The sequence below is a fragment of the Lottia gigantea genome (genome assembly GCF_000327385.1).
Source record: "Lottia gigantea unplaced genomic scaffold LOTGIsca_8, whole genome shotgun sequence".
Lineage (NCBI taxonomy): Eukaryota > Metazoa > Mollusca > Gastropoda > Lottiidae > Lottia > Lottia gigantea.
In genome coordinates this window covers 161571-179393 of record NW_008710662.1, presented here as the reverse complement: position 1 = coordinate 179393, position 17823 = coordinate 161571, and the positions used below count along the sequence as shown (strand labels likewise).

Genomic DNA, 17823 nt, shown 5'->3' with positions numbered 1-17823 from the left:
GCAAAGTTCGTAATAACTTGACATTGTGAAAATGGGGAATGGTAGGACTCAGATGAAATACTTACTTACTTAAAATAAATCACTTATAAAAGTATATTTTTTGCATATGATCTATAATTGTGTTAAATCCTAATGTAACGATTATATAACGTCGAAGTCATTCTGACCACAGGAACTTTCATTATGTTGACTAACCAATTGGACACGATATTTCGTATGACGTCCAAGTGTCCTACAGTTACGTGATGAAAATATGATATTATAGAAGTATATAATGTATTTAATTGGTCATAGTACCATTAACATCAATATAAAGATATTTCCGTTTGAATATAATAAATCATATAATTATCTGATAAAGCCATTAATTTAACAATAGTTATTAAAAACAATTTACCCCCACTTTGTCACCAGTTATTATTGTTTTGAAATGAATGGGACCTGAATAACCCGCAGTGTTTGAGTATCCTGTAAATTATTGATGAATTACATTAATATTAATTAACACCCACCATCTTAGCTCTAGTTCTAAGTACCGAAAACCCAACCTAGAGATTCGGAGCTTTTCAGGGAGATCTAAAACGGTATTACTGTATAATAGCGATAGTCAATTGAAATCTTTTGTAAAGTGTTTCAAATTTCATAGTTTTAATCGATGAAAATCTTTAACGACATAGGTCTGTTATTGAAATGTTATAGGTACAAGAAAACAGCGAAAGAAGATTCAGGGTAGCTATATAGGCCTACTGTATAATACAATTGGCTTTGGATATTAGAAACACAGCATCCTAACCAATTCAAAGTTAAATTATAACAAACAGAGCAAAATAAAACTATTACTTACCATAATATCAAAGACTGTCAAAATGTTGTTACATTTATTCCTTAGATTAAACTATTACATTTTGTTTTGTAATTAATACAATTTTAAGGAAATAGACAATGATGTATTCCAAATGCAAATTCTGACCTTTCATGTGGCCAATTAAAATGTTTGATTCAGTATAAACTAAGACTTTGTTTAACGTGACGAAATGCCTTATTTACCTTTCAACCTACATGTGGACAATGTTCACTCTACCACACCAGTAAAATAATCAAATAATTTGGTTAACTAATCCTACTTGATGAGGTACATTTTAACCAGTGAAACTTGTTTCTGGTCTCGTTTATTTATGTCAAATATCATGTTTCTATCAAATTTAAGTGTAAACAATTTACATAGTTTGAAAGTTAAATTCTGCTATTGAAGGGTTTCTTGTAAACAGTTTTCAATCTTAATATGTTAACCCCATGTCAAATATTTAAAGGTGAGTTTTAACTTATAATTGTCCTGATAGAAGCCTTTTCTTCAAAGCAGTCATCATGTTAAGTTAGGCTCTTGTGAAGAAAAAAACAGTCATAAGGTTTTCCAGACTCTTTCGATGTGCATAAAATAGATACTTAATTGTTTTGTTAAAGAGGCAGGTGTGCCATATTTATGAAAATAGTCTTCAGAAGTACTAGAAATGTATGAAAATCACAAAATTCCTTCAAAAAGACTTCAAACTGGGAAATTTACTCACTATTTCTATATATGTCTCTTCTATATATCAGTGTCTTAAAATGACGACTCGTCAGTTTAAGATACTCTGTGATAACATTCAAAAGAAGATAATTCTGGACACACATGCTTTTGAAGGCTCAAATTGATGAGCTGTGAACTTTATTACTGAATATATTCCCGTTTCTCAGACTTAAAGATGGGTTTCCTTTTTTTAGTGTCAAATTAAGCAAACTATTTGATTAATTGGTGTTTCTAATGAATTATCATGTATTCTTAATTATATCATTATGTTCTATGTTATAATTAAGAATTTTAATCAATAATAAATGCCAATGTATGCGCAGTCTGGATAAACAAAAAAAAACTTTTTGCCCTTTCTTGATCGGACACTCATTGGAATTCTGCTGGTTATGAAAATAAGGGAAACCATCTTTAAGTATGATTGGTCTGTCCCTTTATCTTTGTATTCCTGGTGTGCAATAGAATATAATATATACTATATATATATTTTTCTTTTCTTAGAGATCTCTCCAATGACCTTTGTTTCTGTAAGGTGTGTGACAAATGGGACCTATAACTCAGGTGAGATTACCTTATCATTTTTGTCCAGATTGTCATCTCTTGAATGAATGAAACACATTACAAACATCTTTCCCCTGTAAAGCATGCCGACAGTTATGACATTTCCGAGATATTCTATAAAGTTTAGTTTTAATGCCCAATTTCTTATAACTTATATCTTTTTTTATATTTTCATATCATTTTTCATTATACTTTTTTACATTATATTTTGACATTATACTTTTAATAATATTAAATATTTATATATTTCTTATTTAATATGTTAACTATTATATTTTCATAATTCTTTTTTTCATAATTATACTTTTTTTTTCATTATAGTTTTAAGAATATTTTTTTTATTATACTTTTTATGATTATATACGATGCTTTTTCAATATACTTTTTGTAATAATATATTTTTTCATTATATTTCTTATCATTATCATAACTTTACTTTATCTATAATATTACATATTTTCAATATAATTCTTGAAATTATCATAACTTTACGTTATACTTTTCTACAATATTACATGTTTTCTTTCATAACTTTACATTATGCATTTTATAATATTATATGTTTGCATTATAATTCTTATAATTATCATAACTTTACATTATACATTTTACAATATTACATGTTTTCTTTCATAACTTTACATTATACTTTTTACAATATTATATGTTTGCATTATAATTCTTATAATTATCATAATTTTACATTATACTTTTTACAATATTATATGTTTGCATTATAATTCTTATAATTATCATAACTTTACGTTATACTTTTTACAATATTATATGTTTGCATTATAATTCTTATAATTATCATAACTTTACGTTATACTTTCTATTATATTATATGTTTTCAATATAATTCTTATAATTATCATAACTTTACATTATACTTTTTACAGTATTATATGTTTGCATTATAATTCATATAATTATCATAACTTTACATTATACTTTTTACAATATTATATGTTTGCATTATAATTCTTATAATTATCATAACTTTACATTATACTTTTTACAGTATTATATGTTTGCATTATAATTCATATAATTATCATAACTTTACATTATACTTTTTACAATATTATATGTTTGCATTATAATTCTTATAATTATCATAACTTTACGTTATACTTTCTATTATATTATATGTTTTCAATATAATTCTTATAATTATCATAACTTTACATTATACTTTTTACAGTATTATATGTTTGCATTATAATTCATATAATTATCATAACTTTACATTATACTTTTTACAATATTATATGTTTGCATTATAATTCTTATAATTATCATAACTTTACGTTATACTTTCTATTATATTATATGTTTGCATTATAATTCTTATAATTATCATAACTTTACATTATACTTTTTACAATATTATATGTTTGCATTATAATTCTTATAATTATCATAACTTTACATTATACTTTTTACAATATTATATGTTTGCATTATAATTCTTATAATTATCATAACTTTACATTATACTTTTTACAGTATCATATATTTGCATTATAATTCTTATAATTATCATAACTTTACATTATACTTTTTACAGTATCATATATTTGCATTATAATTCTTATAATTATCATAACTTTACATTATACTTTTTACAGTATTATATGTTTGCATTATAATTCTTATAATTATCATAACTTTACGTTATACTTTTTACAGTATTATATGTTTGCATTATAATTCTTATAATTATCATAACTTTACATTATACTTTTTACAATATTATATGTTTGCATTATAATTCTTATAATTATCATAACTTTACGTTATACTTTTTACAGTATTATATGTTTGCATTATAATTCTTATAATTATCATAACTTTACATTATACTTTTTACAGTATTATATGTTTGCAATATAATTCTTATAATTATCAAAACTTTACATTATACTTTTTACAATATTATATGTTTGCATTATAATTCTTATAATTATCAAAACTTTACATTATACTTTTTACAGTATTATATGTTTGCATTATAATTCTTATAATTATCATAACTTTACATTATACTTTTTACAATATTATATGTTTGCATTATAATTCTTATAATTATCATAACTTTACATTATACTTTTTACAGTATTATATGTTTGCATTATAATTCTTATAATTATCATAACTTTACATTATACTTTTTACAATATTATATGTTTGCATTATAATTCATATAATTATCATAACTTTACGTTATACTTTTTACGGTATTATATGTTTGCATTATAATTCTTATAATTATAATAACTTTCCGTTATACTTTTTGTTATGTTATACTTTTTCATTATACTTTTATAATATCATATTTCTCACATTATACTTTCTGTGATATTTCATGTAAAGAATTTTAGTCGAAGATATTCCTTGTAAAAACTCAGTTTTACCTAAATTAACGTGAAATTAAAACATCTTTATTGGTAAATTTTCAATGGTATAGGATGACGAAAATAATTGAAATTTTAAACTGGTCAAAATGAGCCTGTGTTCATCAGTGTCTAAACTATACGACAGAATCCCTCAAATCCAATAAATGCATATAACTAAGTAAAAATCCATTAAATAAGTACTTTTGAAACACGCTTAAAAGCGTTTTTCTATAATTGCTTATTTAATGGATATCGTAATAAATAGAGATCTTTTCTTCAGTCATGGCGCCTGGTAAGTCCAACTAATGAATATATGTATACTTTTATTGATCATGTTGGAGACTTTAAATTTTATATCCACTCTAAGACGTAGTATTCCTTTAAAGACAGGTTTGTTCTGATGCAATTCGCAACTCTTGACAGTATTGGTGCGCACAGAACACTTTCAGTTCCACAAACAGAATCATATAGTTGATTATGGGAGAGTAGGGGCTACTTAATTTTCAATCAGGGCTCACAGGCATTTCTTTATCTCTGTAAAATACAGTCTGTAGAATGAACTATCTGTTTTTATACCCCCTTTCCCCTCGAGAAATTTGACTGGCCCGGTGTAAGCCTGGTGATACCCCCTTATGCTTTATAAAAACGCCATTGGAAGTTTAATAAATTAAATAGACTGGACTATAAATCTGCTGAAGGACTAATATTCTTCTTGGTTAGGAGATTTTGAGAATAGGCAGGATGGGTAAAGCGTATTTTAGAATGATCTGGATATTCACAGTAGGCTTAAAAAAGGCATATCAAATTTGGACGCGGGTCTCCACAACAACACAATACACTGAGATTTGCAATCGACAAAATAAAACCCTGGTAACGCCTGGTTCGATATATAATTAAGCCTATTAAGTCGATATAAGTGGGCTAAAGCTACTGCCACGGGACTGGTCCTCTCCCAGAAAAAAGTACAAAATATAAAAAAATATGTAGGTCTACAAAAGTTGGCTAAATTTTTAAAACACACAATATAGCCTACAATGGTTCACAACGTATGATGGGGCCCTACCAAGGGCACTACAGACCGAGAATCTTTAAATCTTTCATTATCAAGCATAACCATTGACTCACAGAATGGTCTAAGAATGCAGGACAGCATATTTTTCCCGTTGGAGGGATCCGAACCCACCGACGTCCACAGTTCCACATTCATCTAGGTGAACCACTGTATATGGTTTGAAAAGTAGCTATTCACAAACCGGTTGCTTAAACCGTTTTCAGTTGGCACCGAATGTAAACTGCGCCATCTTGCGGGATTCTAGAACTCAAATCAAAGAAACTTTTGATTAACTTTTAATAAGAATTTCTAAGTATCTAATAGCAACATATGACGATAGCTATGAATAATATATTTGATTAGAATATTAAAGTTGTTTTCGTCCCTTTAAAGGTGAACATAGATCAATATTTATCACGCTTTAGAACAAAGGAGCACGCACCGACCATTCCTGTTTATATCGTGACGTCATAGTTGAAGACTTTCAGCCATGATTGATTGATCGTCGGAATGGCGAAGAAGTATTGATTGAAACTTTTCACGGGACCCTGAAACTTTCTGCGTGTTCTTATTAGCGCAGGTAGATGTAATAAAGGACAGACGTTAAAAGTTGCGTCTCTACAATTATCTTAATTGGGAAATTCAATTAAAGAAACTTGTTAATTAGGTTACCACACCTGTTTATAATCCAGCAGGATGTCGGCTACTCGCAGACCTGCAAGTGCTCAGTCACGTACAGCTTGGGGAGACGGAGTGGACAACTACGGATCTGAAATTCAAGACAATACTTCAACCAACGGAATGGATAGTCCAGTTTACATGAGTGGAAATGATTCCAGAGCTCTACAGAAAAGTTCCAAACCACAATCAAGAGGCTGCTGTTACAAGATCTTGGGTGGAATCAGATGTAAGTATTGTAGTATTATTTTGACAGTAGCCTAGGCCTTATCAGATATTCAAATTTCCAAGTCTAGATTGATGCATTATTTTGTTAATTTTTTCCCTGGAACTGACTACAGTCTATATTTCTGTAGTCTGTGGTACGTGTAGGCTACAGATATAAAGGGTAAATTTGATTTTGGAAATGATATAAGTATTAAGGAAGTGCGAGATGGAATTGGGTTCTATTATGGTTTCTTATCGTAACAAAACTAGAAGTTTATGATCAAGAAATCAAAAGTGAGTCTATGACTGTAAGTGCGGCCCTTGAAAAAGAAATTAATATCAATCTTAGGATCTAGATCTATAGTTCTGCCAGGGGATTATACATTATTGATGTAGTTTTATTCCCTAGGCAGGAGGTTGACTGACTTTTAGCCATTTAAACAACTTGTAGAACAGGTTTGAGCGGTAATGTTTGGATGAAGTCATGACAACAGTTTACATAGGGTATAGAACTATGGAAGTGAAAATCGATAAAAACAATAAAATATTGAAAACACTTTGATCGGAATGCTGTTTCCTTTTGAGTTATTTTCTCATAAATCAATATTAATATTTCTATAAGCATATTGTTTTTATCCGAATGCGTTAAGCTTAAATAAGACAATATTAGAACAATAGGTATTGATTCCTGACAATGTTTACATGGTACCCATAGCAATTTGTATAAGATACCAAGATCCCATTCCTTTAAATATTTGCTGCATTGATTGATCTATTGATTTTTGTTTTAAATATTTAAATAGACTTAGATATCCAATGTAGCTTGCAGCATTTGATTCTAATTCACCTGTTCTTGCTTGCTCTAAACATGTTTAAATTTTCTTTTGCTAAAATAATGCATTAATGCAATCAATCAGATATTTGGTGTATACAGCACACTTATGCTTTTTTATATTCAGTGCCCTTATAAACATAATTTATCAATCAATCGAGTTAAATTAATTAGTACGCCAGTATTAGCTCTGTCCTGAAAGTTTAATTATACAATCACAGTTATATACAATCATGAAATCTTCTATATAGTTTTGACTGAGAGTACACTATACAATTTTAGATATTGGTACCAGTACAATGAGAAAAGTTTCTTGATAATTCAGTCTTAGGCTATTTAAAAAAAAACTGAACATAAGGCATAAGCTTATGTCATACTTATTCTTCTGTAACACCTAATGCCATTTTAGTCAACTCAGTTCAAATAGTAAAAATATCATTGCTTCACCAAGTAAGAAACTGCTTTTTATTTTAACAGCATTATGGGCCACCAGACATACAGAAGAAACAAAGGAGAACAGAGAATTGTATGTGAAGACCACTTTAAGAGAATTGATCATCTACTTTGTGTTTCTCATTATTCTGTGTGTCAGTAAGTAAAAGTATTTTCATTATTAATCCCAGCATTTTTTGTCATCCTATTCAGATTCCAAAATATGACTACTGATGTTAAACAAGCTGAACATTTGGGATGTATCCATTTAGCAAAATGTGTCTTTGAATAGCATTTACATTTACTGGTACATAATTTAAGCTTATTCGATGTCTGCACCGAGGCAGAAAAAAATCATGGAACTTGCTATAAAGGACATAATGATTAAATAACAAACAGAAGGTGTTAAATCTTAATTAATAATGATATATAATTAGCTATTGTACATCTATATTATTAATGAGACCCAAATACTCAACTGTGAAACATACAGTGAATTTGGCAAATTTACAAATGTGGGCTAATGAAAAAGGCCAACGCCATGTGCAGTGTGCATTGGGGAAAATTTTGTCAGGACAGCGGCATTAGCCTGCTCTTGTCAATTTCCAACTTTCGAGGATTCTCTAACATGCAAAGTCTTAAGCACACAGGGCCTTGGTTTTTTGTCCCATCCAAAAGACAAGACGCTTTTTTAATGGCAGTTCCTCTTACCTGCATCACTGACAGGGGGAAACTGGGTTGAAAAAAATATATATGATATAAACATGAAAGAATTGTATTTTCAGTAACATTTGGTATGACAAGTACTACTATGTATTATTACACCAAGGTGATGAGTGATTTGTTCCTGGACACCCCTAACTCTAAAGCTGGTACATTCCGTACTGTAACTAATGTTGATGACTTCTGGAGAGTAAGTTCATTAAGTTTATTCCTGACTTTACTAGAGCCCTGTTTCCTTACTTGGGGTACTGTTTCGCCCTGGAAGTAGCAGTGAGAGTGAGCACTACTAAGGGTACCTGGATGGTGATGTGATGGATTGAAAAATATATTCAAACAGCTCACATCTTATAGTTGAAGTAATCTTCCCTTTCACTTTGCTTGTGGTGGGCCAAGGGAGCACCAGGGCCATGTGAATGTTAGATACAAACTTTAACCATACAAATAGTGTTTGCACCATAGTTTGACATATATCATGTGCTACAAGAAATATCTCGGTATGCATGCATGATCATTGCATTGAAACTTTCATGTGAAATATATTTTCCACTAGCTATCAGATTTTATTTGGTACAATAACAGTTTATTTTAGTACTCAGAACTCAAAACAAACAATCCCTTGCTTTAGAATGTTTGGCATTGCATTAACAAATCTTGACTGCTATTTTTGGTACACATTATGTCACTAAAATGTTAAATATTTATAGTACACTAAAGAACCATTGTTGAAAGGTTTATATTGGGAAACATGGTATAACAACCAATCTGTACCAGAAGAACAACAAGGCTATATCTACTATGAAAATAAGCTACTAGGTGTACCTCGAATTCGGCAGCTCAAAGTTCACAGTAACTCCTGTGTTGTTCATAATGACTTTAAAGGTGTTATCCAAGAATGCTTTGACTCTTATGCTGAAGGAAATGAAGATACCAAAACTTTTGGACCTGAAGGATCAGACACAAATGGATCTGCGTAAGTTTTTTTTTTCAAATTTAGATTTTATTTTATTCCACTTACAAATATAGGTGTAAAAAAGAAAATGATGTTCAGAAATGACAACAACATCATTATGTTTGAAGAAAAAGTGATGATTGAAGGCGTAATGAAGATGATATTTGAATAACCGCTTTATCATTTAAACACTGAGTGTTTATAAAATTTCATGTTTTATATCATGGTTCCAAATTATAATATCACATGACGTCACATGGTAATGGCTGCTTCACCAAATTCACGGTAGAGCACCTGATAGTAATATTGGTTAAAAAAAGATGCATATTATGAAATTTATTATTTCAGCTGGAATTATCAAACTGAAACTGAACTAGAAGGATCATCTCACTGGGGTTTGTTAACAACATACAGTGGTGCTGGTTACATTCAAGATTTAGCTCTGAATATGTCTGAATCTTCTAAGATTATTGATAACCTGTTTAATAATTTGTGGGTAACAAGAGGAACTAGAGCTATATTTATTGACTTCACTGTTTACAATGCCAACATCAACTTCTTCTGTGTAGTAAGGTGAGAAATTATAATTTTTCCTAAATTAATTTGCAAAAATAAAGGATAACTTTATCATATGCCTTAAGGTCAAGATCTTTTAATTACTGTGCTGTGAGTCGTAGTGGCTCAATGAGTTAGATGCTTGCTTACTAACCTTTAGTCCACATTATAAATCTCAACAGTTGAAAAACAAAAAGGAGTAGGCAAAATTTCAACATTGCACACTTCATGGTGTTACCTGTCTTCATTTCAATTAATTATGCTCCAGCATTTGAACTGAGGTGTTGAAATTACAATACAACTTATATATGGGAATTTGAATTTTAACTTTCATTTCCATTACTAGCTGTGTATTGTATATCTAAGACACAAGTTGGCTGCATGAGACAGGCTCTAGACATAAAGAACTATATGGTGTTCAAGAAATTCTTTTTGATAAGAAAGTTATGATCACGAGTCTAAAGATAGTTGTTTTGGTGATGCAGATAATTTTTGAAACCTATGATCTAGGATTTTTTGTAATGTCTTGAATTATTTCAGATTATTGATAGAGTTCCCAGCTACTGGTGGAGCCATACCATCCTGGACCTTCAGAACTGTTAAATTGATCAGATATGTCTCAGCATTTGATTTCTTCATCATGGCTTGTGAATTCATCTTTGTTCTCTTTATATTTTACTACATTGTAGAGGAAGCTTTGGAGGTTGGTAATTTCATATTTTGCTAGATTTAACTGTATTTAGGATTCACAAATCTCATCATTAGTCTTTGTTTTGGAACAAGGGTTAACTTTCAAATTTTGGACTGAAGACACATGAGCTTGATAAATTTTAAACATGTTCAGCCATTATGGAATGTGCACTGCCCTACTCCATGAGGCTTGTTCCTTGTGCTTGTCTCTATGTTTTTATCTCAAGAGCCTCAAGATGTGGACCAATATATCTTCCATAACTCTTTTCTTAATGCTACATGGCTAGTCATGGCCTCAATCTTCTGATGTCTTTGGATGGAATAGGCAAAAGGATGACTCTTGAAATGCCCTACCAACTAAGCTTTTCTGCTGACTATTGATCATGCAAAAATTGTTATGAAACCCTAAATTTTGTAAGTGATTTTGATTTCAATTTATGGAAATCGCTTAATAATTTTAATGATCATCATTTCAGATCAAGAAACATCGTCTTCAATACTTCAAAGGATTCTGGAACATTCTTGATATATTGGTTATTCTGTTAGCTTTGGTGTGTATGGTCTTTGATATCTATCGTACACTGGTTGTTGGTGAGAAACTAGAATCTCTCCTATCCAACAAGGAACAGTATGCTGATTTTGAAAGACTGAGTTATTGGGAAACACGATTCAGTAATACCATTGCTATCCTGGTCTTTATGGCTTGGATCAAGGTAAGTCCAATTCTTAGACAAAAAATTTTAACATGTAATTCATTTTAAAGCAATTCAGGCCAAGCTTGAGTTGGTGTTCTGAGAAAAGTAACCGTTCTAAGAACAATATATTGTGCATGCCTCTTAAATGACCTTCAATTTCATCAAAAATATTCTAGCATTGAATTTTTTTTCAGATCTTCAAATACATTAGTTTCAACAAGACAATGACTCAACTGTCATCAACATTAGGTCGTTGTGCTAAAGATTTGGCTGGATTTGCAGTTATGTTTTTCATCATCTTCTTGGCCTTCACTCAACTTGGTTATCTTCTGTTTGGTACTCAAGTCAAAGACTTCTCCAGTTTCCAGAACTCCTTGTAAGTTATTTGGTTTCTTTTATAGGGTAGCTGATAAAAGTTCTAAGCCATCATTGGTATGGACCTCGAAAGCACTGGCTGACATCAGAATTTTCTTACCTAATAAATTTCGTTGTTGGCAAAAATTGTACCTTTTGTTATAGATTGAAATCAAAGTTTGAAAATATACAATCTTGATCTTAGAACTATTTCATTGCAGCTTTACCTTGTTCCGTATCATTCTGGGAGATTTTGACTTCCAACAACTTGAAGCTGCTAACAGAATTCTTGGTCCAATCTTCTTTATGCTGTTTGTGTTCTTTGTCTTCTTCGTACTCATCAACATGTTCTTGGCTATTATCAATGATACCTATTCTGAAGTTAAAGGTGATATGGCAAACATGAAGAATGAATTTGAAATGGCTGACTATTTCAAGAAGGTAATGTACATTAACCTTTTAGCTTTGAGCTCCTGAACCAAAGATTACAATTGAAGCTTTTGAACTCAAAATACCTTCTTAGCTTGAAGCTCATGTTACCCACATGAACCTATTAGCTTTAAGCTGATGAACCAAAGATTATTTTATCAGCTTTTAGCTCTTATTATAGCAAAGCTTAATTTATGGACTTGAGCTTTACTATAATTATTTAGTTGCACTTATTGCCAGAATGGCAAACAATGCTCCCTTTGAATACTTGATGACAACTCAACATCCATTTTGGAAAGGTCACATAACTGACAATGTAAAATTAAACCATGAGTACCTCAAACCTATAGGCCTACTACCTATACTATCCCCAAAAAAGCTTAAGAAACTGATGTATTCATAGCTTAATTTTTGTTTAAACTATAGGGTTATTCTCGTGTTTTGGATAAACTGAACCTGAAGAGAGATAAGATTGTTGATATCCAGAAAGCTCTGAAGACTGCTGATATTAATAATGATAAACAAGTTGACTTTGATGAATGGAGACAAGATCTTAAAACGTAAGACAACTTTTTACTATGCAGTAGATTGTTCGGTGATCATGACATAAGTTGGGAAATATGATTTCAGCTTTGGTTGATATTACCTGTAGATTCTTAAACAACTTCTAATGTATCCAGAGATATAGCAAATTGAATAGTAAAGAAAGGAAGAAACCACTATATTTTACAATGATAACAACTTAGGTTCACAGTTTAGGATCCATTCTACCAGCAGGTCCCTGGCCAAACCTCTTGGTATTGGTCTTACTTGGATTATCTGTACCCATTTACAGCTGGGTCGCCTGGAATTATGAGTGAAGATGACTTATTCAAGGTCATTGGACTTTCACACCGCGATCGAGATCGGATCCAAGCAAATGACATCATGTTAAGAACAACCTCTCTAACCGACTGTGCTATAGAACTGGTATGGTATGAGATTTCAAATGTAGACAATCTCATGCAGATGCTTTAAGGACAATATTTCACACATTGTACACTGAACAGGGGGACATATTTGTACACGCTAGAAAAATATGGGTTCAAACATAAAATTAAGTTGGTATTGAAGATTTTTTCAAATGCCCCTAATTATATTTTAGTCGTGGTTATGCTGATGGTGAAATTGAAGCTATGTTTGCTAAGTATGATATTGATGGTGATCGTGTACTGGATGAAGAAGAACAGAAACGTATGCAAGCTGATCTGGCTAATGAAAAGGTATGTGTTGTATTATGAATAAGGAACTGAGAATCTATAAAAAGACATTAGAAAAGACTTTCTGGAAATATTAAAAAAAAATTTAAAAAGTAATGATGGCTATTGCAGGTAAAAAAAAAAAAAAAAGTGATTTGTGTTAGCTTAGTAATGTATTTACTGATATCTTGAATCTGCTTTTAAAAATGTTTTGAGCAAAATATTTTCCACTAATAACTGACATAGCCAACATAGTGAAATGGATAATTATTATGTTCATGATTTTATTTATTTTTATCAACAGAGTGCTATAAACAAGGCTTATTATAATGAATTGGGTAAAACTCCAAGAAGTGGTACTGCCGGCAGATCATCTAGCCGTATTAGTTTCAATGATGATAGTGGTGATGATAGTGATGATGAAGATAGTGGTACCAAATCATCTCGTACAGGACGAACATCTAATGGTGTATCATATGAAGAGTTTACAGTCTTATCCAGAAGAGTTGATAGAATGGAGCACTCTATTGGTAGTATAGTATCTAAAATTGACGCTGTTCTAGTTAAATTAGAAGCTATGGAGAAAGCTAAATTAAAAAGAAGAGAGACTATGGGAAAAATATTAGATAGCATAACTGAGGTGAGTTCTTCATAATGTCAGAGGGGTTCTGTAAGCGCGTTGAAAACTTCATGTGATGGCATAAGTCATCTATGCTCATTATTCCAGCAACCCAACTGTAAATGGGTACTGATAACGTACAGAGGGTTGGCTCAGGACCAGCTGGTAGAAAGGATCCTTGTAAACCTAAGTTGTTATCCTTTAAAAATATGTTAGTTTCTTGATAAAAAAGAATAATTCTTTTTATAGTCGGATGGAACAAGTGATGAAATGAAAAGAGAACAAATGGAGAGATTAGTAAGAGAAGAATTAGAGAGGTGGGATTCAGAAACATCCATGACAGCTGGTAGTGCTAGAGGCGTGTCACCTGGAGCAGGTAGTGGTAATAGTAGCCATGGTGCTAGACCACGTTCTCGACCTCCTTCAGGACAAAATGTAAGTCTTTAAAAAACATTTCAGTCTCTTATCAGCTTTTGAAATCTTCACATGGAGGATTAGTGGACTGTGAAGTGACATTTCAGCTTATGGCATTTTATCATCCTAATGGAAATGGTCCAATTCTGAAAACCCATATCAAATCATGGTTTAATTCTATGCAGTGGTAAATAGTTCAAGCTCTATTTTTGAAAGAATAGACATGTTATGTTTTGCTTAGTTCCTATATTAGAATGACAAATAAACATGCATGATGCTTGGACAGGGCTTTATTATCATACCTATTAATCTATAATAATTTCTATTTTACCCAGTCATCTGATGTTTAAAATGGTAAATCAGTAATCCAAACTCTGTGTGTGTGTTTTATCTTAGATTAGAAACATATCTTTATTGTCATTATCTACTTTAACTCCTGTCTGTCATAGGTGGTGCTTGATTGGAGAGTTCTGAGCAGGTCCTGTCTGGTCCTATTCTGCTTTCAATCGAACCGTATGAAAGCAGATGTGACATTCAAATTTTCCCATCTATTTCCTTCTCTGCCATTTTCAATTCCGTCTGCACCAACTACTTTTTCGTACTTGAACGTTCTGTTGATTACATAAATTCCAAACATGCAGAACTCACCAATCGAGCGCATCCAAGTATCCAATCTCATTTCTCAGCCATTTATTTCAGGAACCTGTAGCTGCTCTCTCTAAAAAACCTCGACCTTCTAATCTTACAAGACAAGGATCTTTAAGCAGATCCCACTCTTCTGAAAATGAAAACTACTAAACTTGGTACCTTGATGTATTTTCTACCTCACTGTAATGACTGCATAACTACACTTCTGTTATCCTTTCTATCTCTTTATCTTTTCTGTTCTCTAGTCTTGGTCCAGTTTATTGCATTCATTAAGATCTAAATTATACTATTACTATTTATGAATATTTGATTAAATTTTGGCAGTATAATTTCGATTAAATTTGAAGCCATCGGTTGTCGTTTTGAATGAATTAAGCTACATTGATATCTACCATACAAAATTGTTTCCTTACATGAAGCACTTTCACTTAAAAGGCACTTATTGCCGTGAAATGATAACATGTATTTTACAACACTATCAATGGGATAAGGAATTAATGTTTAAATCTAAAATATAATGCAGACTGGACCAGAATCTTTCTTCATTATATATGGTACATGGTTTATGTTATAATTATAAACAGGGTATTGGGTTTTATTAGTAGAATACAGATATAATGCTCTTTTGATCTTATAATTTAACTGAAATCTTATGAAATAATAACTTACTAATAATGCATGCTTTATATCAATCAGGAAATGAAATGATATTTATTATGATGATGCTCACACTTTCATTCTTGTTTCTATTGATATGTCGTTTTGCTGAGTTTTTTCAGTGCATTAAATGGTCATGTTCAACAAATATGGTTTCAAATTCAGCTCTGAGAAGTTAATTCCTAGACTTAGTGTACAGGTATATAAGAGAGAAATCTATATTAAGTGGCCAAATCTGATGAGATTTGGTGAAAGCTGAAATTGAGCTGAATTTGAAACCATATTTGATAATTCCACGACTTCACATAATATTGCATGGAAACAATCAGTTTAAAATTCAGATCTACCATAGATATTTGTTTTGTTTTTTTTCTTGTAACTCCACTTGCCATCCATGATCTAGCACACTATAAACCCATCAACCTGTGTGGGAGCGTTTCTGATTTTAAGCTGAATTATAATAATTGGCAGAGTTTTAGGCCAGAATTTGAATGAACCCAATTTCAAGGAGAATGTTGTAAGATCATGGATGGGAGTGGTGTAGTAACTCAACAACAATACTAAACAAACATCTAGATCTGAATTTTAATCAAAGTGGCATGAAATTTGGCAGGGTATGGTATTATTTTGGATGACAAAATTATTTACCAAACTTTTATTTCTTTTTCAGAGTGATTTTGTGGTAGAGCATATATCTCCTGTGTAAGTGAGACTTGTGTTCCCATGGAAACTACTCAGACTCAAGCTGCTGATGTTGATGACATTCCACCATTTTAATATTATATGTTTTTATTGTTGTTGTTGTTATTGTCCTATTATCTTGGTATACAAGGCTTTAAAAATACTAGTCTAAATTTCTCAATCACAAAAAAAATGCTTAATTTTGTCACATTTTTGCATAGTTTGTAATTCTCATGGGCCTTTATTTTGTTTATAGCAAAATATCTTTAAAACCCCATCTCATAATTCTCATAATTTTGAGTTATGTTCAAAATTCAAATTCAAAAAATTCCATCATATGAAATAAGACTGTCCTCTTAATGTTAAACTTTTCAACGCTGATATTTAAATATATAAACTGCTGAAAGCATTTGTGCCAAGATATTCTAGTCTGTATACCTAATGATAAGCCTCTATGGTTTTGTTTATGTATATTTTGATAATTGCGGGGCCATAACTGCATATTGAATTTGTAATTTGGATAATCTGGATGATGTTTTGAAATAAAATATAATACAAAAACAAGTTGTAAATCATTGTCATTCAAAATTGTACATTTTTAATTTATTTATATATGGAATAAAGTTAATTAATACAGAATGCTCAGATCAGAAGGGGATATTTTGCTCTTTGATGACACAAACTTTATTTTTTAATTTTAGTCTTATTTATTGTATTTGTGAAAAAAACAAAATCTCAGAAATTTTGCTGAGATGCAGTAGTTGTGATATAAATCCGTCCACACACTTTTGAGATTAATTTTTACCATTACTGCTGAAGCTTTGAATTTGTTATAACAATCGTGTTAAAATTTGCCTTTTTGAAATCAAAACTCCGTCCAACTTAAAGGGATTGTAAAGAGGTTTTCTCAATATTATATAATATATATATATATATATATTATAACTGCTGATTGAAAATTGGAATGGCACGAATTGTTGCTACCAGTGTCCCCGATACACATAATTTTTTTTTAGAAAACCTCTCTATAATCCCTTTAACTTATTATAAGAATCATCAATAATGTGTATATTTGGAATTACTAATTGTTTAAAATACATTATTTTATCACTGTTAGTTGAATAGTGGCTTGTTATAATCTCTTAATAAAGTGTGATCATGCATTATTTTTTGGATTTTTCTTTATTGCAAATAGGTTGTCCATTATAAATACGAAAATTTTCCTCTTGCCTCACAGTTTACAGCTGCTATGGTCTCATCAACTTACAGAGTGCAGAACCTTGGGATGTAAACTCAAAAAAGTAAGTTTGCATATTTGATTTGGATAGCTACAATTGTGTGATCTTAATTAAATTTGGTTGGGCCGTATCTGATAGCGTCGTCAGTTAGTTAATACTATTGCTGTTTGTTGCATTTGAGAAGTTGGTAGTTAACTCCCTTT

General features: G+C 30.8%; 1 protein-coding gene across 1 annotated transcript; it reads left to right on the top strand.

Moving 5' to 3' along the window:
- Nucleotides 1-6277: 6277 nt before the first annotated feature.
- Nucleotides 6278-17541, top strand: LOTGIDRAFT_229509 (hypothetical protein; the record flags this gene model as incomplete). The annotated part of the gene is made up of 14 exons (XM_009066805.1): nt 6278-6488; nt 7776-7889; nt 8516-8643; nt 9158-9423; nt 9751-9975; nt 10498-10660; nt 11124-11360; nt 11537-11718; nt 11918-12137; nt 12552-12685; nt 13270-13387; nt 13668-14003; nt 14232-14417; nt 16372-17541. 14 exons carry the CDS (start codon nt 6278-6280, stop codon nt 16405-16407), a joined length of 2556 nt encoding a protein of 851 aa, XP_009065053.1. The 3' UTR covers nt 16408-17541.
- Between the last annotated feature and the right edge of the window lie 282 nt (nt 17542-17823).